At 47.3% G+C, this 22,568-nt stretch overlaps 1 protein-coding gene across 4 annotated transcripts in view; it reads right to left on the minus strand.

Annotated features, from left to right (window-relative positions):
- The window catches only part of TJAP1 (tight junction associated protein 1), a 40,080-nt gene that overhangs the window by 5,164 nt on the left and 12,348 nt on the right, over positions 1-22,568 (minus strand). For 3 of the 4 annotated variants that reach the window (XM_063151804.1, XM_063151805.1, XM_063151806.1), the window contains 8 exons: positions 12,101-12,195; positions 9,945-9,998; positions 7,689-7,847; positions 4,631-4,659; positions 3,798-3,959; positions 3,123-3,189; positions 1,290-1,397; positions 514-597 (listed from right to left, as the gene is read on the minus strand). In XM_063151804.1, coding sequence (XP_063007874.1) covers positions 514-597; positions 1,290-1,397; positions 3,123-3,189; positions 3,798-3,959; positions 4,631-4,659; positions 7,689-7,814 — 576 coding nt within the window. In that variant the 5' untranslated portion in view covers positions 7,815-7,847; positions 9,945-9,998; positions 12,101-12,195. Of the gene's footprint in view, positions 1-513; positions 598-1,289; positions 1,398-2,632; positions 2,663-3,122; positions 3,190-3,797; positions 3,960-4,630; positions 4,660-7,688; positions 7,848-9,944; positions 9,999-12,100; positions 12,196-22,568 lie in introns of all 4 variants that reach the window. The other variant, XM_063151807.1, reaches the window with a different exon arrangement.

Consider the following 22,568-nt stretch of genomic DNA (forward strand, 5'->3'; position numbering starts at 1 on the left):
GATGAGCTGAGCTGCCTGCACCCTCATCCCTCCCCACAGGGGGCAGCGAGTTTCTAGGCCCTCTGAGCAGCTTCTCCTGCTCAGGGGGCCTAGAAAACCCTCACACAGTTTTTCCTCAGAGAGTAAGTGTCATCGGGTCAGACTACTGCTGCTTCTTATGAGTAGTATGACCCTTCCATGTGGCCAGGAGAGGAAGAAAAAAGAATGAAGCAGAGCAAGAGAGAGGTCTGTCCTCCTGCCAGCTACCAGCATGCACCCAGCAGACTATCAAGTTCAAGGTTATTGTGCTTTTTATAACAGCTCCTGGCTGAACTGTGAAATGAAGCTCTCATGAAAGAGGAGCTGGCAGAAGCTCTGTGCTGCCCTCTCAGTTGGAGTGGGAACAGGAACCTCCTCCCACCTCTGAGACTGAAGGATGAGAGGCCAGCAGCCCTGTGGAGAAAGCTGGAGAAAGCAAAATGCAGTCAAAGCCCATGAGCCCTGCTTCCCCACCTCAGCAGGATTGCTACTCACATCAGCAAACTTGTGGTTCCTGAAGTGTGACTTGTTACACTTGAGCAGCTGTACTGCAAGGTTACAGTCCTGTCGATAGCGTTCCTGCAACAGAGGGCACAGGTGTGCAACACTGTCAGACTCACAAACTCTTACCCAAAAAGGCACCAACTGACCAGATACCATTTGAACAGAAGCCAAAAGAGGAATCTGATGAATCCTTCATGAGGGCACTGCCATTCCCTCCTCCCCATACTTTTATGTATTTTCTTACAACTCAGCCACGGTGTCCCTTTCAACTCCAGTCCTTGTTCCCGGCATACCCTCTTGTCAGTGTACCAAGCCCCACACCCTCTGGGGATTTTAACCATCCCCAAAATCCCACCTTTTCTCTCCCATCCCACAGTTCAGCTATATCTAATGATGCAGACAGACTGGAAGGAGTTGAGAGCAGTTAATAGAGACAAGCACTGGATCCAGGAACTTTTATATTAATGGTGTAGAAAAAGCATCAGCTCCCTCCCAGCTCTGCAGTGAATGACCCCTCCTTAGGTACAGCCCAGACTCAAGTCAAACCCTAAGCTTAAAAGAGCAAATACATCAAACTTGAAGATCCATTCTTCCCTGTTCTACACCTCAGACCCTCTTCTGTTTGTCCGTCCCTGCTATCCTGTACAGCTCCTGCACTTCCATACACACTGGAGTCATTAATGTGCTCCTTTACACTAATGACTTTGAACAAAAGGAAAAGTCCACACCTCACACACTTTCACAGCCATTTGCAGAATAACACTTACATTGAGTTCCTCCAGCTTATTGATGGTGGTTTTGGCATCAAGCAATTTATTAGTGAGCTCTACAATCTCCCAGTCCAGCGTCTTGCGGTCCATTTCTGCCTTTTTAATCTGGGATGCAAGAATACCAGGTTTAAAACTTCCTAGCACAGAACCTGGCTTTACCACCCACCTCAGCCCAAGCATAGCACAATGACATGTTCAGCTGGGATACAAAAAACTTCCAGACAGATAGACAGACAGACAAGGGAGACAACCCTCTTCAAAGGAAGGTGATTCCAGAAGCCAAATGGGACCAGCTGCTCTGCTAGCTACAGAGACAAGAGGTTGAGTCAGAACCTCCTCAATGCAGTATCTCTTCTTGCAGCACCAGCATGTTTCCTCTCTGCCCCTGGTTCCCATGGTGCCTCACAAAAAGCTAGTGGTTTTGAGCAATCAATCCCAACCTGCCACTGACAGCAAAGACCTCTGAGATTGTGACACCCAGTCCTCATTCCTGGGGAAACCAAAACAAGAATACTGCCTGAAAAGATCCAACAGTCAATACTGAATGGACAAAAAGGGGGAAGCACCATCTCGCAAGAGTTTAAGCCTTGCTCTAGTAAGCAAAAGGACTCGTGGCTCCATTTGAAGTTCAGCTGACGTCCTCCATAAAGCAGGGAACCTTGCCTCTTCAGACTCCCTAACAGTTCAGGTACAGGCCTGCCAGAGACTCAGATGTAACAGCAAAAGGGGACAACAGCTCAGAACAACCAAGCTGTTGCTGTCTCAAGAAGTTCTTCCAAACTGCCCAAGGGTGTTGTGAGGCTGTGACCAGCAGGGCCAGCTGCGCATCACGGGTACAGCACGGCAAGAGGCAAGCGGATAGGGGAGCCAGTACTTCACTGGTATGCAATCTCTTCAAGCACCAGCACAACCAGTAATTGGTGGTGAATATTAACCCAAGAAATTCAAGTTCTAGAACCACAGAAATCTCATCCTGGGCTACACAGAGGCAATCAGCACCTCAGCTATTTGACTTGCCTGCTCACAGCTCAGAAGGGGAAGGAAAGGGAGCAAACAAGGCTCACAGCCATCCACACCTTATGCAGCGCTGCAGCTTATGGGCACCACTTCCCAACATGTCATGCTCCAGCTGGCTCAGAGTCAAACACTCTTAAGATGGAGCCCTGCAAGCTAGGACCTGCTGCATCTGCGGGCAGCTGCTGGATACCAGGTGAGCCCTTGGCTGGACGAGGGCTGGGGCCCCTCCATCTGAGATGGGGTATGTGGGATTGACAATGAGACCAACAGGCTGAGACACGTAAAGAGGAAAAAGGAAAAACACACAAACGAAAAGACGCAACTGCAAAAATCCAGCTTTGGCTGAGAGAGGCCTGAGAGGTGAGTGCGCCCAGAGTGTGCCAGCGGCAGCGTGGGGAGGAGAAAGAGAAAGAGAGGGGGAGGGAGAGAAAAGAAACAGCCATGAGTGTTATGAATGCACACAACAGACATACACGCACATTGGCTCTGCTCTGACTGCCCCCATCCTCCCAGGATGACCACCCCTGACACATCCCTGGCACTCAGAGAGGGACTGAAGCAACATGATGGAATACCATGCAATTATGTTGTGAGGAACCAAAGCTCTCGTGCATGACCAAGTACAGGCTCAGTAAACCAAGAAAACCACTCATGACACCAGCCAAAATGGGGAGCAGATGATCATGGCCAGAATCTCACCCCTCACCCACTGCCACATCTGCTGGGTAAAGACAGGGCCCTTTCCCCCACCTGCTCCTAACACACACTGGTCTCTTCCACCTCATCTCTCTAGTGACTTAATAGGGCACTCACCAGGGCATGCAGCTTCTCCTCCAGGTCTTGGTTGGTTCTCTGGGAAGCAGTGTAGCTGTTCTGCAACCTATAGAAACAAGTTTGCATGCTTGGGAATGGATTTCAGGCACCTACTCAAGTTGGCTCCATAGGTGCCAAGAAAACCACCAACTCCAGAACTCAGAAAGACTGCTACTAAGTCAACCAGGCATATTAACTATGCCTCACCTCTGACACATGATGGCTTTCAGACCCCAAGTTACTGGAGGCAAGATGAGGCTGGCAGGGTGAAAGGATCCTGCAGGAGGCGATGTAGATGAATTTGGAGGACTCCTCTGAGCTATGTCATATCTAAGCTCATGCCAGTGACTGGCACTGATTTTTAACTGAGGTACTTTTCAGGTTAAGCAATTTTCTTGCAGCCACCAGTGGCTTTTTTTGCATGCATGCTTACATCCAACAGATGAAGAACTCCCTGTCATCAGCCTTTCATGCTGGCAGCATTCCTACACTGTACCTGGGAAGAAATCATGGCTGCAGAGCCTTTATCTCCCCTAGAGTCTGCAGGTGCACCTTTTCAAGGATGCAGCACACCTCTGATTTGCACAACAGGGCACAACCTGCTCACGCCAGCTGAGGGAGTCTTTGGTGTGAGGGATCTTTCTAACTCCACCCCTCTCATTTTCTTTGTCGTACCTACGGAATTTGTCCTTGAACTTCTCCAGCTCCTCACGGTTCTGGCCCAGTTCCATCTCCAGGTAGTCCTGACCTGACTCCAGCTCCCTCTCCATTGCCTCCATTTTGTTAGTCACGTATGTCAGCCGGCGGCGAAGCTCCTCATTCTCGTGCTGCAGTAGCCTGGGGCAGGAACCAGGAGCAAGGAACCACTGAGTGCACAGGGAGGATTCCACACCAGCACCCCCACCCCACTGCCCTGCACCAGGGCCCAAGAGCCCTCACAGGGGCCCCAGGAAGTCAGGAATTGAACACTCAGGAGATTCCAATGCATGAAGCAAGAGGTACATCTCTGTCAGGACAGACAGACAAACACTCTTGGAGCAGAGGCAAAGAAGTACATGCCAGCTAGCCAGCCATGGCTCCCAGCTCCCTCTCAGGTTACAGTGCTTGCACAAAGACAGATGAGCTGCACAGCTCCAGTGTCCCTCACTGATGAATGAAAAGCAATCAATAATTTATCCCAGTCCAGGATGGATGAATAGAAGGGAAAAATCCTCTTTCCACCTCTGTTAAAGACTTCATCTACTTTCTGTCACACCCACCAACTCCTCTGCCTGCACCTGCACTGGGGATCCATGTTGCCTCCTCCTCCAGCAGGAGGGACATGCAAGGCACAGGTTGGCAAGGCACAGACCAAAGCTCTGCCCACATGGCCCCAGGAAGATTGAAGATCTGAGTGGAGCCTGCAGGGCCAGTCAGCTTCACTGCACAGGTGGCACAAGCAGGATGTGAGGAATCAGCACCCACACAGTTGCAGTATGACAGGCATAAAGGGGGAGCAGCACACTTACTTCATCCTTTCTGCATCCGTCAAGGGTTCCTGCACAGGGAAGAAAACAGCTGTGAGATTCTTTTAGAAGATGAGTTGGTCTCTCACACTGTCCTAAAAGGCAGTCTTGGTTGCTAAACCCTAGCTGTGACTCCTCCTCCCCTGCTCTGACAGTTCAGTCAAGCTTAGAACTACAAGGATTTGTACACACTGCTCAGCTGTCTGATACCAAAACACGCTGTGTGTTCTGGTTCAGGGTAGAAGACTAGAAACCACCACACAAGTTAGGTAACTTTACCCTACCATGGTGCAACCTCAGCATCTCTTTGGTAACATCACCACCTTAGCAGGTCTTTCAGCTTCCTCCACATCCACAGCTGGTGGGCAGCAGGAATCTCACAGGCCAGATACACAGGATTCACTAGTCACCACAGCAATCACTTGTGGGGCCTTGAAGCCCCATAAAAATCATGAGTGAGAATCATTTGGGAGCTGAAAAATGTGGCTACCAATTATATGACCCAGATTGTGCTGCAAAAAAAGGTTTCTTTCTGCAGACCTGAAACCAGCCACTGTAACTATACTGGGATAGCAGAAGAAACACTAAAGGTCAGGAAAGCCTGTAAAAGAAAATGTTATGGGCAAGATCCCCAGAGATAGCTGGAGCAGGGCCCTGCAGAACAAGGAGGCAGTGAGCAGTGACAAGAGCACACAGCTCAGCTATTCTGAACTCCCTGTGCTAACCCATGAGATGGCTGCTGCCTGCCAGGATGGCTGGGAGATATTTAATTAGCAGTAGAAACAACTTTTTTTTTGTGAAAGCCAAGACTCTGACCATTCTAACAAAGTCCAAACTGCCCATGGATTATTTCTGTAGCTTGATACCAGAAGCACTTCACAAACCCAAGTGCAGTCACACTTCAGACAGCCTATTAAGTGTCACAGTCAGCTCTGGGCTGAGAGACCATGTCAGACAGCCAAGCAGCTAACAATTCTATTAAGTACACCATCCCAGTTCTGACCCTAAGACATCATGAGGCTGCTATCTCCATTAATTCACACTTTAAAAGAATGGTCTTTAACACCTGCATACACCCTCCTGTTCCTAAGGGCAAAGCATCAATCCCTTCTTTTCTTACCTCCTGACTCCACATGGCAATCAGTTAATTCACACAGAATTATCTAGCAACTGCCTCCCCTGCCCCCACAAATACACAAACAGCAGATGATAGTGACCAGGCAAAGGGGATAATGTGATTCTTATTAATAAAAGGTAATGGCATTGCCTCAAAGGAGGCTAGAGAAAAGAGAAAGCTTAAAGGACCTGAAACAGCCATCATACAAAGATCAAATACTCTGAGGCAGACAGGCACTGGGCACACACAAAGCACTAGGAACATCCCAGCACCTCCTGACAATGGAGCTGCCTGCCTCCTGCACACATCTACTACTCAGCAGCCTGAAGGCCTCCAACCAGCAAACACCTGGGAAGTTTGCAGTGGGGGGAAAGCACCAGTTTCTACTTTCCTTACCTCTTGGGGCCAAAGGGAAGCTGGTTACTCCCAGGAAGATATACCCAACCTCTAACACAGCCATGAGTGGCACCCACAAGAGAGTAACCTCTGGTGATTAAGCACCCACAACATGAGGCCTGCTCTCAGTCTCTGCCCTGGCATTCAAGACTAGATGAGATCCAGGTAGGGGTTTGGCCTTTGTGAGAGCCCTGCCTGCAAGTCAGTGACCCTGGCACCTACCTTGTTTAGTGCCAGGTTGAAGGAAGGGGAGGATCTAGATGGGGTAGGCCCCTCCTCCCGACTCCAGCATGTTGGAGTGGAGCAGGATCCTTTCTCTGGGTAGTTCGGCTCCACTGTACGCTTCTGCCCAAGCTTAGCACACTGATGCTGTGGCTGTAACAGCTGTGAACAGGGACTGCTTTCATCCCTTCTGCCCTCTGCACTGCTTTTCCATGAAGACAGTGAATGCTGCTGCCCAGAGGATGTCCCTGCCAGCCCCACGTCTGCCAGCTGCTGCAGCTCATACTGACATAGATCTACTACCCTTCTCTCCAAGGAAAGGAGTTTTCCCTTACTGTCCTTCCTCCCAAGGGCAGGTTTCTTTCTTAGTCTGGAAGCTCTCTCAGCTTCCTCAGCATACTTTCTCTGGCCTGAAGCCAGTCCCAGCCCCTCACTTTTCTTTTCTGCTTTTCTTCTGCTTGGGCAGGGGGATCTTTCAGTTGCATGCTTGGTTTTGACCCCTTTTAGGCGACCTTCCCCTTGGCCTTCTGGCACGGAGCTTCTGGGGACACGGGGAGAGTTCTGGTCTTGTTCTGCTCCCCTGGTCTCTCCCAGTGAGCGCAAGCGGTTGGGACTCAGCACCCGCTGGGTAATCTCATCCAGGAATTTGGAGAACTGCAGTTTTTCCTCTGTGAGCTTCCCCCTGCGCTTGACAGAGCCAGCAGCCCTGCTGCTGCTTTGATCCAGGGAGCGCTTCTCCCCAGGGCTGAGGCAGAGCTCAGGATCACTGTATTTGCGCGAGCCACGACCGTGGCAAAGCGTCTCTACTGAGCGGGACTTGCACAAGCTCTCAGGGCACGAGCCAGTCATGTTGGTCTGCTTCAGGATCCCTTTGAGAGGCAGGTGTGTAGAGGAGACACGAAACTTCCTCGGTGTCAGGACTTCAGGAGGCTCTTTAAATATAAGTGAGCGTTCCAGGCTTCTGCTCTTGAAGGAGCAAGTGGGATGGTGCCTTTCATCTCCAGACACCAGAACTGTCTCCATGCTACGGCTCACAAATTTGCTGCGGTGCCCACGACTGCGGTTCGGGCACCGCTTCCCACTTCGCTGCCCCATCTTCCCACCACGCTGAAGCGCTGGAGAGGCAGTCTGACTCTTGACGTTCAACTCTGCTCTGCACCCTGCCATTTCCTTCTCACTGCTGGACTCCAGCGACCACGATGAGGAGAAGTTCAGGTTGCAAACCTCAAACCCCTCTGCCTGCTCGAGCTGGCCTGCCTCGGTGTAACTAAACCCTATTTGCTGGTGCAATGGTGTTAAGCCCTTTGTCACCCGGCAAGTTGTTACCTGACTCTGCTCAGCCAAGATCACTCCATCCTGGTCGTCGCGAATGATGGGCACCTCATGCCGGATTTCGCGGTGCTGCGGGGGCGCCTTGCGGTAAGGCTTCTTTGACGGGGCCGTGCTCGACATCCTCCCACCTGCGTGGCTCCCAAAGCGGGTCACCTACCAACAGCAGAAAGGGCACACAAGAGAGAGTCACGGCTGCTCCATCCAACCCTAGAAGTGACCCAGCAGGAATGTGGCTCCCCTGGAGTCCCAGAGCAGGTCCCCATGCAGAGTGCTAATAGAGCAGGTAAAGGATGTAGCCACAAGCCTTGAGCAGCAGCTGCAGGAGAGGGAGCAAAGTAAGAGGTAGCTGTGTCCTTCTCCCAGCTAGTGAGAGCAGAGGGCTGGCACATCCTCTCCCCCCTCTACACACGCTCACTCACGTAGTTGTGTGTCCGGATTATATATAGCAAATGAGAACAGACCTCACAGCAGCATATTGATTAGGCTCTTTAGGAAAGGCCTTTTTCAATATGGAAACTGCAAGCCTTACAGGCAGCACTGACAGCTGGAGCAGGAGTTATTGATCATGTCCTGGCACTGTCAGCAGGGACTATGTGGGAGGAGACTTTAGCCATTAAAGAGCCCAGAATTTTTTGGCTTACACTGGGACCAGCGCAGCAGATCATAGGAGATTTGTTAGAAGGAGAACTGATTACTCTGGCAGAAAAGACAAAGACAACCCCCAAGTCACAGGTGGCATCAAATTAGGGAGTAGCAGTTTTGACCCCTTGGTACTTAAGGCCAGATTCTGCAACACAGAATCACAGAATGGTTTGGATTGGAAAGGACCTTAAAGATCATCTCATTCCAACCCCCCTGCCATGGACAGGGACATCTTCCACTAGATCAGGTTGTTCAGAGCCCCATCCAGCCTGGCCTCAAACCTCCAGGGATGAGGAGTTCACAACCTCTCCAGGCAACCTGCTCCAGTGCCTCACCACCCCTAGAGGGAATAAGTGCACATATGCAGACATGCAGCTGTACCACTAGCGGAAAGATTAGTTCCTTCACCCTAGCTATTTATTGGGATTCTTCCTGCTGCAGGAACAGTACAAGAGCAAAACATAGGGTAGAAGAAAAGCAGATGTCTTGTATACAAGACATCTTTTTTTCCATCTTCTAGGTCTGCAGTTGAGGGCAGGAAGACTTCCCACAAGCAGCCAAAATGTCAACCACTCTGTTGTACACAAGACAAGAAGTCTCAGAGCTATCAAGCAGGTGCTGCAGAGCCCAATTCCAGACTTTCCTCACTGACAACATACGCATCATTCATAGTTGTCCTATATTTGGAGTAAGTGCCCAATTCTCATTCCCCTTGCAAGACCCTTACACCCAGCAAGCCCAGCATCTCTGCAATCCTCAGCACCTGACCTGCAGCCCTTCAAAGTGCAGGACCTGTGTCCACTCAGATCACGCCCTCTCCCCACTTCCACAAGCAGGGCCACACAAGTCCCTTTCACATACCTGCAGTCGATGGCTGCCACAGGGCCCGTGACCCAGCAGACTTCATTTGCTTTGTGTGTAGGACAGTGGAGTTTTACATGGTAATGGTCTAACAGAGCCTTGAGAATCCTCCCCAGTTCTTATCCTCAAGAATTCTCTCCAATTCTCATCTAGCTGCCTCTTTTGACACCCAGACTGAGTCCCCTGAGAGGAAGGCAAGTGGGAGGTGTCTGCATCAAGCACAGAGCAGTCCCAAGCCATAACAGGCTTTACACTTCACAGGTACATTTGCAAACCATCCTTCACTCTGCTATAAACACAAGCTCACAAAAGTTTCTCAAACCTTTCCACAAACACAAACAACTTCTTAGGACTAACCTGAAAATCTCTCCTATCAGAATGCTGGGAACTTCCCCTTGCTGCAGTCATTCCCTCAAAGTCCCTTCTCCTAAAAAGATGCAGAGATCTCTAATATTTTAGAAAAATTACATCCATAATACTGAATGCACATTTCACTGCATCCCTAAGCGAAACAGAGAGGTCTGTGTTGTGGGGTTAAACTGCATCAGGTCTGATTTGCTGGGAAGACATTTCTCTTTTTCAAAAAGAAAAGCCAGAAGAAGCTTTGTAAATGGCCCGCTATCAAACAGGTGGTCTAGGGGACTCTTCTCTCAATTTCTGCCAGGCTAAGGACAGGAGATGTGCATGAAGATATGCCCAGCTGAAATCACAATCATTTCTCTAGTTCATAAGGACATGAGTACTTACCAGCCTGGGCCCAAATTCAAAGCCTCATGAAGCCAGGACACTCACTCAGATGACCTGAAGAAGAAAAACAAATAGCTAAGCATCCAGCAAAACAGCCAGCTTGAAATCTCATCCCACAAATATGTAAGGCATAGGGACTATTTATAGCCAAGGACAACTGTGATGGCCACCTCATTCCAGGTACCTGCCTGTGCCCACATCAGATCTTCTGAAAGTAAAGAAAATGAACTTACAAATACCTGGCCACATGGCCCAGCAAGAGCTGGAAAGGCACATGGCAAGGAAATGTAAAGGCACTCAGGCAACTGGAATCACAAACTCAAAATTCATGAAGCAATGGCTTCAAAGCAACACTGGTTGCAGAAAGGACTAAACAAACCTCCTCTAGAATGGGACCCTCCCAGCTCATCTTCCCTGCCACGGCAGAGGGATGCTAACTGTGAAGCCTTTGGAACAGAAGTTTGGTGATGCTAATAATTATCTCACTCATCCTTTCAAGTCAGTGTTTTTCACCCACAATTGAGCTGGCAATTATCAGGCTTTTGTTTAAGCCAAAACATTTGTGCCTAGAGCTGTGATAACCCACACCTCCACAAGGGAGAGGAAGGCAAGCTATGCTCTGATTGCCATCAAGTAGCATATCATACTCTACCTTGCTGTTAACAGGCTTCTGTAAAACATCCAGCCAACCATGGACACAAAACAGGTTCACAAACAACATTCCTCTCTGGTCAAAGCCTGGGGTATTTAACTGGTTTTGCCTGGGATAGAGTTAATTTTCTTCCTAGTAGCTAGTAAGTGTTGTGCTTTGGATTTCAGATGAGAATAATGTTGATAACACACTGATGTTTTAAATGTTGCTAAGCAGTATTTACATTAAGGCAAAGATTCTTCAGCTTCTCACCCTATCAGTGAGTAGGCTGAAGGGCACAAGAAGCTGAGAGGTGACATGGCCAGGACGCTGATCCCCACTGTCCAAAAGGATGTCCCACAGCATATGGTATCATGGTCAGGATACAAACCAGGGGAAAGGCGGCCACGGGCCACTGCTCAGGAACTGGCTGGGCATTGATCAGCAGGTGGTGAGCAATTGCACTGTGCATCCCTTGTTTTTTATATTCTATTTATTTTATTATGATCCCCTCCTTTTCTGTCCCATTTAACAGTCAGTATCTCAACCAACAAAATTTTACTTCGTTCCAAAATCTCTCCCCATCCCACGGAGGGGTAAGAAGTGAGTCAACGGCTGTGTCATGCTTAGTTGCCAGTGGAAATCAAACACAACAGGTACCCATCACTACGAGAAGAGAATTGGGTTAATCTGGGTTAGTCAGCTGTAAGAGAGTGGCTTTGTAGCCATCACTCTGCCACTGGCATGAGTAAAGCCTTCAGTAAAGCCTTCCTTTCCCTGAAACACTACTGCTGCTACGTTACTTTTTCCATGTCAGTGGCATGAAGCCCCGGGAGGTGGGACAGGAGGCAGGGTGTGGAGCAGCTATAAACATGCAGGGAGAGTCAGACTGAAGGTGAAAGGAACAAGCAGGCAACCAGGACCACGCAAAATCAGGTTCTGCCAAAACAAACTGAAGAGGTGCCCCAGTGCTGGCCCTGCCCCAACAAGCTGTCTGGCTACTTTCCTTGCTACAATGCTGAGTCGGGTCTCAACTAGCACACGGAAAAACAGCTTCACAACAGTGCAACTGCTCTGTGGGGCAAACTGCAAAGTATGATGGGAGAAAGAGAGGGAGAACGTGCACCTCCAGGAGGGATCAGACCAGCAGAGTTTGAATCTGCTTTCCATCAACTCCCAGCAGAAGCTGTTTCAGCATCATTGCATAACCACCAGCCACATGGCAGACAGACAGAGGTTTCCAGGAACAGCTGCACCCATGGGTCCAGGTACGTTTCCATTGCAGCTGTGCTCAGAATGAACTTGCCAGAGGCCTCCCTGTCTCTCAGCACACTGTTCCTCAGGCTCAAACAGAACTCGCCTGCTTCCTACCCTAGAGGCAGCAACTATGCTACCTGCCATCTCATCCCCACTTACCTGGAAAAAAACCCAGGATTTGAAATCTACCCTCATGATCTGAGAATTTCCATAGATAGTTAAAAACTCACAGGGCTGCCAGACAACTTTCCCTCAAACAAGGACTTACAGATCCAAAGTGACGACGTGTCCAAACATTTCTGGTCGTTTGTCTCCGAATCAGCTTTCTCCTGTCAGTATTCAGCAGCATCTGGCCAACAGCTCCTGAAACATGAGAAAGGAAACTTGGTGTCAGTCACCTATCAGCACAAAACATGGAAACAACCAGGCATGCTCAGAGCAACCCATAGCCAGGTGACAGGGCAGAAGTCAACAGCAAACTGCTGCACCAGACTACTATCTAATGCCAGGTAAAATGCCTCCACTGTAAAAGCTCCATGCCTTCACTGTATCCCAGAAAGCACAGCTCTTTGAGCCATCTCTCCACCGAGCAGGATGCCTGCGCAGACCAGTAACTGACCTTGGAAAGGCAGCTGGTTTTTCTCCAGGGCTCCCTGCTTCCCCACCTGCATTCCTGTCCACCACCAGGAATCCAGTCACTGTCATTCTGCTCCAGCCACTCTTCCACACCAACCTAATTTTGTTTTGCAGGCAACCCTGCGGTGAACAGCACAGCAAAGGCCTCCTCATCTACAATACCTGAGCATCTCTAGCTAGCACAGAGGGAGAATCCCGAGGTGGTTCAATTCACCACACCTCTGTTCAGAGAGGAGCAGACACACTCTGCAGAACAGATGGACCTTGTGCTCCAAAGCACAAATGGATATAGGTAATATCCAGAAATAGAAGAAGGCACTAATTCTGCTCATCACACTATTCACAAGTCTCTCTCTGACGGAGCTTGCTGTCAAGTCCACATTAAGACTACCCTGCAGAAGCTCAATTTTAGCCTGGAGCTACAGCAGGAGGCAGCTCTTCAGCCATTTTAATTAGCACTGTAATACAAGAGGAAACTTAAACTCCTGGTTCTTTTTACCCTTTCCACCTCTCATCAGTAATGCTCCTTAACATTTACAGTCCTCTTTCCACCAGTCTATCACCTGCAGTAGGTCCAATTCTACTGTCTTCTAGCTATTACCCACTGTTGTTGCAGTAGGATTTCCAAGGTCACTGACAATAACAGCTTCACTGGATTGGCTTACAAGGGCCACAAGGCACACACTGACAAAACACACACAAACTTTCTTCACAGGGACACCCTGTCCTGGTTACAGCTGGGACAGAGTTAATTGTCTTCCTGGTAGCAGGTACAGTGCTGTGGTTGGGATTTGGGATGAGAATGATGTTGGTAACACACTGATGGTTTAGGTGTTGCTATGCAGTGCTTACTCTAACTCAGGGAATTTTCAGTTTCTTGTGCCAGTGACAAGGTGCATGAGAAGCTGGGAGGAAGCACAGTCAGGACAGCTGACCAAGCTCAGAGGGAGCACAGTCAGGACAGCTGACTCAAACCAAGCAAAGGAATATTCCATACTTAATGGCATCCTGCTCAGTACATAAAGTGAGGGGAGCTGCTGGGAAGGGCCAACTGCTGCTTGGGAAGAGGCTGGGCATTGGTCAGCAGGTGGTGACCAATTGCATTGTGCATCCCTTGTTTTTCTTGGGTTTTATTCCTCTCTCCCTCTCTCCACTACAACCTCTCGCCATTATAACTGTTATTATATTTTACTTTATTTGAATTATTAAACAGCTCTAATCCCAACCCACAAGTTTTACTCTTTTCCAGTTCTCCCCCCCATCCCCCTGGGGACAGAGGGGAGAGTGACCAAGTGCCTGCGTGGTACTTGGCTGCCAGCTGGGATTAACCACAACACAGTGCCAGAGTGCAGCTGCACAGGCAGCACACAAGCCTGACTCCAGCTGACTTTAGCAGAGAACATCCCTCAGTGTAAAATCCACTTGCAGGGCAGCTCTGTTCCCTGTGTGATCTGAGAAAGGCAAAACCTTTCCCACACACCACAAACAGATGTCATCTCACAGGGAATTGCTTAGGACAGTTCTGTGGGCCCTGTACAGAATAAACAGCCACTTGGCATGCATACAAAACCACATCACCACCCATGAGCGTTGCTTTAGCTTCAGTAACAAGACAGAGGTCCCTGGCACAGAAAGGAAAGTTCAAACAGGAATGCTTTGGACAAAAAGGGCAAGAACAAGAGAAATAAAAAAAGGCAACATTTGTAGGCACCTAGTGTCTTCCTCATATTTGGCAAGTCCCTTGAGGCCTGAGGTAGCCAACACTTTGGTTCTAAGATGCACACAACTTCTGCCTGCTTGTAGTTGCAGCAGCTGAACACTCCCTGCAGAGGCAGAGGACTTGCAGGCTTTTCTTCATCATCACCTTTTCTTGTGTTGCCTTTTCTGACCTTATAAAACAGCCTTCTTACCAGTGCTGAGTGCCCCTTCCTCAAGAGAAATACAGTGATTATGATGCAGATGCAGTTTCTTATTTTGGGTACTGTATCACCTTTCCAGCTTTTCCTCTTAACAGCAGCATTTCTTTAGCACTGCTTTTTATTGAGAAAGGGAAACTTGCAATAATGAAAGAATACATTCCATAACACAATCACAGTCACATTTGTTTCTAATGCAACACCACAGAAAGATTTTTTTGTGACTATCAGAGTCAGCATGCTCCAAAAACTTGCAGGTACAAAACCCACAAGTAACAAAACCAAATGTCCTGTGACACATATCTGATCACCACAGTTAACCTGGAACATTGCTCTCTGTGGGCCAACCCATATTCTGCATGCCTATCCAATACAGGATACTGGCACGTCCTGCTTTAGGAGGTATCAGTATTTCCTGACTAGCTTCATGAAAAGCAAACACAAGAGAGTTCTAGTCGCCTTCCTGTGCTTATGGACAGAGGAAACCTTAGATTTCAGAAGTCTCAAGCCAGACTACCTGAGAAGCTGCTGCAGAAAGCCTGGCCAAGACAACTAACCAGGGAGATGGACAATGCCATAACTGCACCAAGGCATATCTGTCCAGGACAGGAAAAGAAGCTGTGTGAAATTAAAAACAGCACCTGTAGACTGCTGGTGCCAAGCACAATAGAAAAGGACTGCAAGGTTATTAAAGGGCTCTTTAACATTTAATGAGAGAGATCTTTTCATTCAGAGAAGGCATCTCAAAAGAATGTTCAGATCCATTCTACTGCTGGCTATGTTAAAGCTCATTTTAAATAAAAGGATGACAGCTCCAAGTGCAGACTCACATCTCAGTTCTGCCCGTATGTTAATGCTCAGGATTCAGAGCTGAGTAACAGCATTATAGTGACTCTTGGATTAAAATAGAATTTCAGGAGGATTATTGCTCATTCCTGCTTTTCCATACCAATTAACCTTGACTGTTAGGCAGAAACCTCTGTTCTCTGCATGGGAACAATTCCAAGAGCTATCAAGAAAAAGGGATCAGGCTAGCTGTTGGACAACAGTCCATGTAACAAGCCCTACTTAACACCTAACACATTTCCAAAGAAAATGAAATCCCTGGACTCCAGTCATACATAGTTCCTGTTGAAGGGAAATACCACAGGACATATCATGTATCAGTCACATCCACTGCACCATGCAGAATTCTCTTAAAAATTATCAGAATCACACTTTTCTTACAGTCCTGCTCTCTCCTCCCACAATACAAAGATCTCAGTCCCCATAATTCAATTGCACTCCACACCCTTAAACGTGCATTTTATTATGTACTCTCTGCTGTGTTAAGAGTAGCTCAGCTTCCCTAATTCTTTTGTAGAAGCCAGGACTGGTCAACATTGACCAAGAAACGCTAGCATCACTAACATGTAACTGGAATAGAATGCAACAGCTGATTAACATCTGAACAGGAACAGGACAGGAAGCAAAGGACCAGAATTCAATCCCCAGAAGGAATGTTAATGGAGAATAAAAATACCCAGGGGAGATTTTGACCAGGAAATGAGCACCAGCTTTTTAATACATATAAAGCATAGAACCACCATTAATGGCTACACCTGAAATTGCACAAGAACCAGCTCAGCAGAAGGTCATTTACCAAGCTGCCTTTAGCACAGACAGCTACACCAAGGGCTAATGACAGCTTCTCATTCAGAACTGCTGACACACCAGAAGCGTGTTTAGTTCGTTCAGTGATCCATCCAACTCTCACAAGGTACTTCAGGCTACAAACTTTCAGAGTCTCTTCATCTTAGCACCCTGGGCTTCGTGTCCTTCCTCACTCTGTCTGCTTTCCTGTTCTTTTGAGATCTCCCATAAGAAGACTTCTGGAGTACATTGCCCAGAAATTTAAAGAAATACCAGAACATTAGATAAAAATTCATGGAGATTAAGAGAACTCTCAAAAGTTTCTGGAAGTGTCTGGACCCAGCTAGAAAAAGTAAATCTTGATACTCTAACAACATGTATCTGGATAAAGCTGATACTTCATGTGAGGGAAATTTGGGAGTCATGGCCTTATTTTCCAACACAAGCGAGGGAATAGCTACCACAAGCAAACATTTGAAGAGAAGTGGAAGAGGGGGGTTTCTGTTGAAAATCATCATGCAGGAATTCCTTTCCCAGACCTCTGTCATATCCTGTGCTGTGTAGGAGGGGAAGAGGGGGAAAATTCATACATTGCCTTCCCAGAGCATAAAATCATAAGGCATTTAATTAGGATAAGGTAGAAGCAGCTTAAATTTTTCAACTACTGAAAGGCAGATTCTCAGCCCCTGTAAGTATTCCCTGAGTCTCACACAACCCCCAGCAATATCAGCAGCACTCTTGTTTCAAACTTTGGTTCAGAAGCTCTGGGCAAACGGCAATCTCCATCTCTTCAGTGCCAGGAACTGAATGTCACGAGCTGCCCCTCTAGCACAGATACAGTAATGCCAGAGAATGCTGCATTGCTGGAGCATTCAACGCTCCACTTGCCACAATCCTCTCTCCAAAAGGTGCCCTCTGTCCGAGGCTCTCACTGATGCACAGATGGCTGACACACTATGCGCTATCTACATAGTGGGACAATGGAGCAGAGCACATTATTTGCATTATTTACAGAGGACAGATGGACAAGTTGCTACAATGACCTAGCCTACAGAGCATCTGCAATGCTGAGGAGGCGCTAAGTCCAGCCCTAATGCTTGCAGGTGCTGACAAAAACAAATTCAAGAAATAAAATGGCTGTTTACAGCAGTCAGCTTTATTCTGAAATGCTATCACCACAACCACGCTCACAGAGTAATTCACATGCCAGTTTTGTTCCCACAGAGCCTTTACCAGCAAGCAGAACACAAGATGTATTGACTAGATTTATCCTTTTCAACCAGAAAGAGAACTGACATCTGCAGTACTTACTTATTCCTTGGCCATAAGTTCTGTATGTGTATAAGTAAGTCACCACATATAGCAGGTGGCACATACTGTTGGGAGACAGACCAGGAAAGAAACAGCATCAAAATTGGGTGATGTTTATTTCAAGCGATGGATGAAGAAAAATAGCAAAATTCAGCTCAAACCTGCTCAGCCATCTGAGTTTTTTCAAGCATTAAACATTTGTGCCACGTTTTAAGATGTTGCTTTTGCTGACTGAACAGACAGGACACCAACCACATTGCAGGTACTTTCGTTGGCAGGCAGAGGACAAAACTTAACATTACAGGGGTCTCACATCTGCTCTAGACAGAAAAAGGTCTCACTTACAAGGAGGATCAACCTACTTTAATTGAACACTACAGCTAAGAATGACCGTGTTGTACAAAGGCTACAATGACCAGTTCCCCCATCCTCCACCAACATGCACCACAACAGGCTCTTTCATTCCATGATCACATGGCTGCAGCCAAACATGACAGACTGTTCAGCAAGTAATGAAAAGGATCAGCTTTTTCCCCAAGGTCTTGTCTACATATACACTGTACTAAATTAAATTGACTTAGAAAATAATATAAAGCACTATAACGCTCCTGGGCAAATGTTCTTAATTCAGTTTAAGAGCACTTTACATTGAAACAACTTAAGTTAAATAGACAGATACAAGACACAAACTAAATTAAGGATGCCTATACAGGAATGCTGCACTAATATAATCACAGCTGTCTCTAATCTGATTAAGTTAAATCAGTACAACTTCCCTGCAATGGCAAAATCCTTACTGATATTGACGTTAACCCTTTTTTGCACTTTTCTACTCCCACAGGTTTTGTTGGTTTTGTGTTTGGTTTGAGGTTTTTTCTTCCAAAAACCCCCAAACCCACAACAGTGTGGCCTCTCTCACAATCAAAATAAGCTAACTACACTATACAAGGTATATTAAGACACTAAAGGTATTGACATATGAATGTCTTGAAAGTTTTATTAATCCTATGCCAAATAAACATCATAACAATGCTCAGACCAGTGAAGCTTAATATTTTCTCTACTTTCCCCAAGCGAGATGGAAAAGGTGATCACAAATGCTCACACTGCACACTGTTTTCCATACTCCCACACAGCTTCTGCTTGCTGATGTCCAGCATCCCTGGAGCAGTTCTGGGAAGCCAATGGTCCCCACTTGCCCATTCCTGAGGGTATGGCTCACCAACAGTTTATGCGAGCCAACTGGAGTGTGGAGTTGGAGCACGTTATCCAACTGCCCCAGGCACAGTCTCACTGCTGACCCTCTTCCACCAACATGTTCTCCTCTTAACTGTGGGGCAAGCACAGACACAAACCAAATCCTAGGTCACAGACCTAACATGCTACAAACTCACACTCTAACATCATCTCTCATCTCCTCAGTTCCCACAGTGTTTCCCCAGGAAACATATCTGTCAAAATTAAATTTCAACAATTCTAAAATTAGTAGCGTTCTTTCCATTCCTCATTAAAAACTATTCGAACTCTTCCCCCTGGATACCAAAATTAAATTTATCTTCATTCTCTTGGCACTCTTTCACCTCTACCTGCTTTTTCAATTGTGTCTCTTTGAGCTTACCAGTCTTCTTCACATCCATACCAGCAACACAACCATTTCTCTCTCTCCTCAGAGCCACCTTCCACTGCTGCCTCTGAGCTACTATGTGTAGAACTAACTTCCTCTTTAGCGCAAATTTTCCAAGTTTAGCACAAAAAGACATCATCAAGAACCTCTCAGAACCCCTTGAGGAGAACTAAATCCCTCACTGGCCTTCAGAAACTAAATTGTGCCACAACTTTGAATAAAGTGGTGAACTGTCACGTGAGTACACAGGGCAGCCCTGAAATCAACCTGAATTGTAAATTATTTTCTTTTTTTTTCTTTTTTGAAAGAGCTGTTTTGAAGCCCAGACCACATGGCATCAAAGATTGTAGGTACACAAAAGTTTGGCTGCTAACCTACACATTTTGGTTTTAGAAGATTTAAACTTCAATTCTCAAAGGGTCTCAGATATATTTTTGCAATAAACTGGTCTTAAGTCTCAGCTTCACACTGGTGTAACTATACAGTTATGTGGACCCACACCAAGTCTAGGATTCACTGTCACCATAAACACATGCAAAGAAGATAGGAACAATTTCCTTTCCACAAGTGAGTAGAGGAATTGAGGCACTAGGACAAAAAACCAGTCTGCTGCACTGGTTTTTCATTAAGTTGCAAAGTTAAAGAAAAACAGACTCAGCTGTCATAAGAAAGATCTGAAAAAAAAAATCAGCAAGACAGTCTTATTTCTTGCACCTAAAACAAGAACGATCTGGGATAGAAAATAGAGAGGAAAGTGTGCATGAGCTAAACACCTACCTGACAGCAAATGAGTTGAATAGCTGCAATTCTTTATAAGAACAAATAAAGCAGCAGCCCTGATCCAGTAGTAGAACAATATTTGTACTATACTAAATTTTTTCTGCTGCTGGGGTTTAATCCCAGCAAGAATGGTTTTGGTTTAATTAGCTTTCCCTAGCAGATGGTCAGATATGAGAGGCAGAGAATGGTACAGGCTTAACTGTTGGGTGATTGTGCAGCTGCATCTGTAGCTGAACAGTTACGCATGTCCAGGGGTCCAGCTGTACTGTGCACGACACAGGCCATCTCTGCCATTAGCCAAATGTCAGCTTCCTCTTTTTCCAGATTATGTATCAGTCAGAGGCACATCCAAAGGCAGGTAAACAAATAATATGCAGCTTCACCACCATCCCCTTTCTCAGACAAAATCCTCAAATCTTCATTATCTGGAAGTCCCTCTTTCTTTGATGACAGAAGCACATTCAGAAGCATTGCCATGGGAACTTGAGATATCCTCTGTGCTATTCATCAGAGAAGATCTAGCACAGAAATATTTTATGATCTCTGTGGCACTGAATACATACAGCAGTCAGCATAATGAAGTGGAACCAGTGACACCAGTGCTGTGTGAGGACAGCAGTGGGGTGCTCTTCAACCAAGCTGCCTGAACCTTGCACCAGCTACAATGAGCAATAACTTGCTGTAAGCTGGCAGGGAAAAACAGAGCAGCACTGAGAGATGCAAAGTGATGTCTGAGGAGTAAAACTATCCAGCCAAAGGGATGAAAGAGAAAAGGGGTCATCGCAGCCCTTTCCCAAAGCTGATTATATCCTGGCCCTTTCTCTTCCCAGAGCTTACAACTGGTATTGCTACTGACTCCTTGGCAAAGCAGGATTCCTACCAGGCACAGAGATCTCCCACTTAACCCATGTCACAGCCACTGTGTACTTTGGAGGCTAAAACAAGTATTCCACATGGACTTCCACTCAGCCTCTGTATCCAGGCACAATGCTGAGTGTTAGAGCATCCACTCCTGTACACACTGGCAGTAGTCATCTCAACAGGCCATAAAGGCAAACAAGGAGATGGTTTTCAAATCCATGCTTTTGGCCTAGCAGATGCAGAGCCTGAGCCAGGGGCAGGAACAGGCACAAAACTTGTCTCAACTCTGTCAACAATACAGCAGCATGGCTCCTGAAGCAGCATGTAACCCTGGAGCTTCTTGTCTCTTTTTTTGGTGTGGTCCTGTAGTTAATCTGCCTCAGTTTGCCTCATTTGTTTGGTTTGGGTTTTTTAAATGATTCTCTTAGTCTTCAGCACCACTGAATTACTGAGAGATTTCATTCCGAGTTCAGTCACAGAAATATAACATGGCTTAATCCAGCTTAGGAAAAACAAACAGATCCACCCATCTATCTTTCCCTGATGACCTGTGTAAAGCACGCAACTGACTGCAGCTCCTGTCTCCCTGCTCCCCTGGGCTCCAGTCACTCCTTTCAACAGCAGGATCCCAGCCACAGCAGAGGGGACTCAAACCTCCAGCCCCTGCCCTGCACAGGGAAGCTGCCTGTCACCAGCAGCCATGGCTTGCACTGCTTGTCCCTCTGTACATACTGCAGTGTACCTCCTAGTTCACCTTCCTCCCTTGGAGGGGGATAACCACAGATTCCCCACTTGTGACCAAGCTGGGTTGCTTCAGCTCTTCCCTCAGACACAACTTCTCCTTGTGGCAGATGAGTCAGAGAGAGTTCCCATTAACTGCCTCCCTCCACATCTGTCATCATTGCAGCACCAGCGCTGCTCTTCAGCTGGAGATAATTATGAGCATCAATTGTCTCAAGGGGCAATTGCAGCAAAGGCCCATCACTTCAGTTTTACCACAAGGTCAGCCTCTCCACATCCCCTGCCGGGCATTGCTCTTGTAAAACTGAAATGCCTTTACCACTGCTGTCCTTTGGGACAGCATAAGTCCATTTACGATTCTAAAGTTAAGGAAAACCACTCCTTTTTAGTAATGCTACACACACAATCTCCTCCCCTAGCCAGGGCTCCCTCCTGTAGATCCCCCATAAGTAAACCCTACGCAGCTCTTCAGAGAGCAAGCAGGGAATGAGAAACAATTGAGCTACAAATGAAATCACCTATCCTCACAGGGGCTCTAACTGAGCACTAACAAACCCCAGATAGCCTAAAGAAAGCAAGCCACCACATTCCAGGTACCTGTTTTTTGTCAAGTGTCAGACAAGAACCCAAAGAGCCAGCAGCTCACTGCTAATCTAAGGGCAAAGGCCATGGAGGAATGCCAGCACACAGCCAGGCAGATGTTGCACAGACAAGGTGTTTGCTCACTAGTGAGCTGCTCACTCACGCCTCGGCTTCATGCAGCTGCACGAGCGCGGCTCTGCTGCTCTGTGACTCTGGACTAAGGAATGTCTCAACTGGACAAACACCACATCTGCTGCCGGCTCACGGGGCCCAGGATCAGACCGATTCCCAGTTTTGCCGCCCAGCCGTAGTAGTGCCTTCTGCTCTCTGTTCCACCAGGGGGAGATCTAGCTACTCGGGAGGGTTACAGCTCTAGCCAGAGGAACACACTGCCCGGATACAGGAGCACAGAGGCCCGCATTCCTACAGCCTTGAAGTCCAGAGCAGGGAAGCCAAAACAAGGACTTAGTGACTTTCTCTCACAACATATTAAAACTCACTGTCAGGATGGAAAAAGGCCAATAATCATCTGTACTTCCTCCTTGGCCAACATCACACCTATTTCATTCTTACTCCCTCACTCCTTTCCTGTAAACTGGAAAGTGTCAGCAGAAGTAGTATGTAAACAAGAGATCCATCTTTGAAGCCATAGC

Source organism: Melospiza melodia, chromosome 3 (assembly GCF_035770615.1).
Source record: "Melospiza melodia melodia isolate bMelMel2 chromosome 3, bMelMel2.pri, whole genome shotgun sequence".
Lineage (NCBI taxonomy): Eukaryota > Metazoa > Chordata > Aves > Passeriformes > Passerellidae > Melospiza > Melospiza melodia.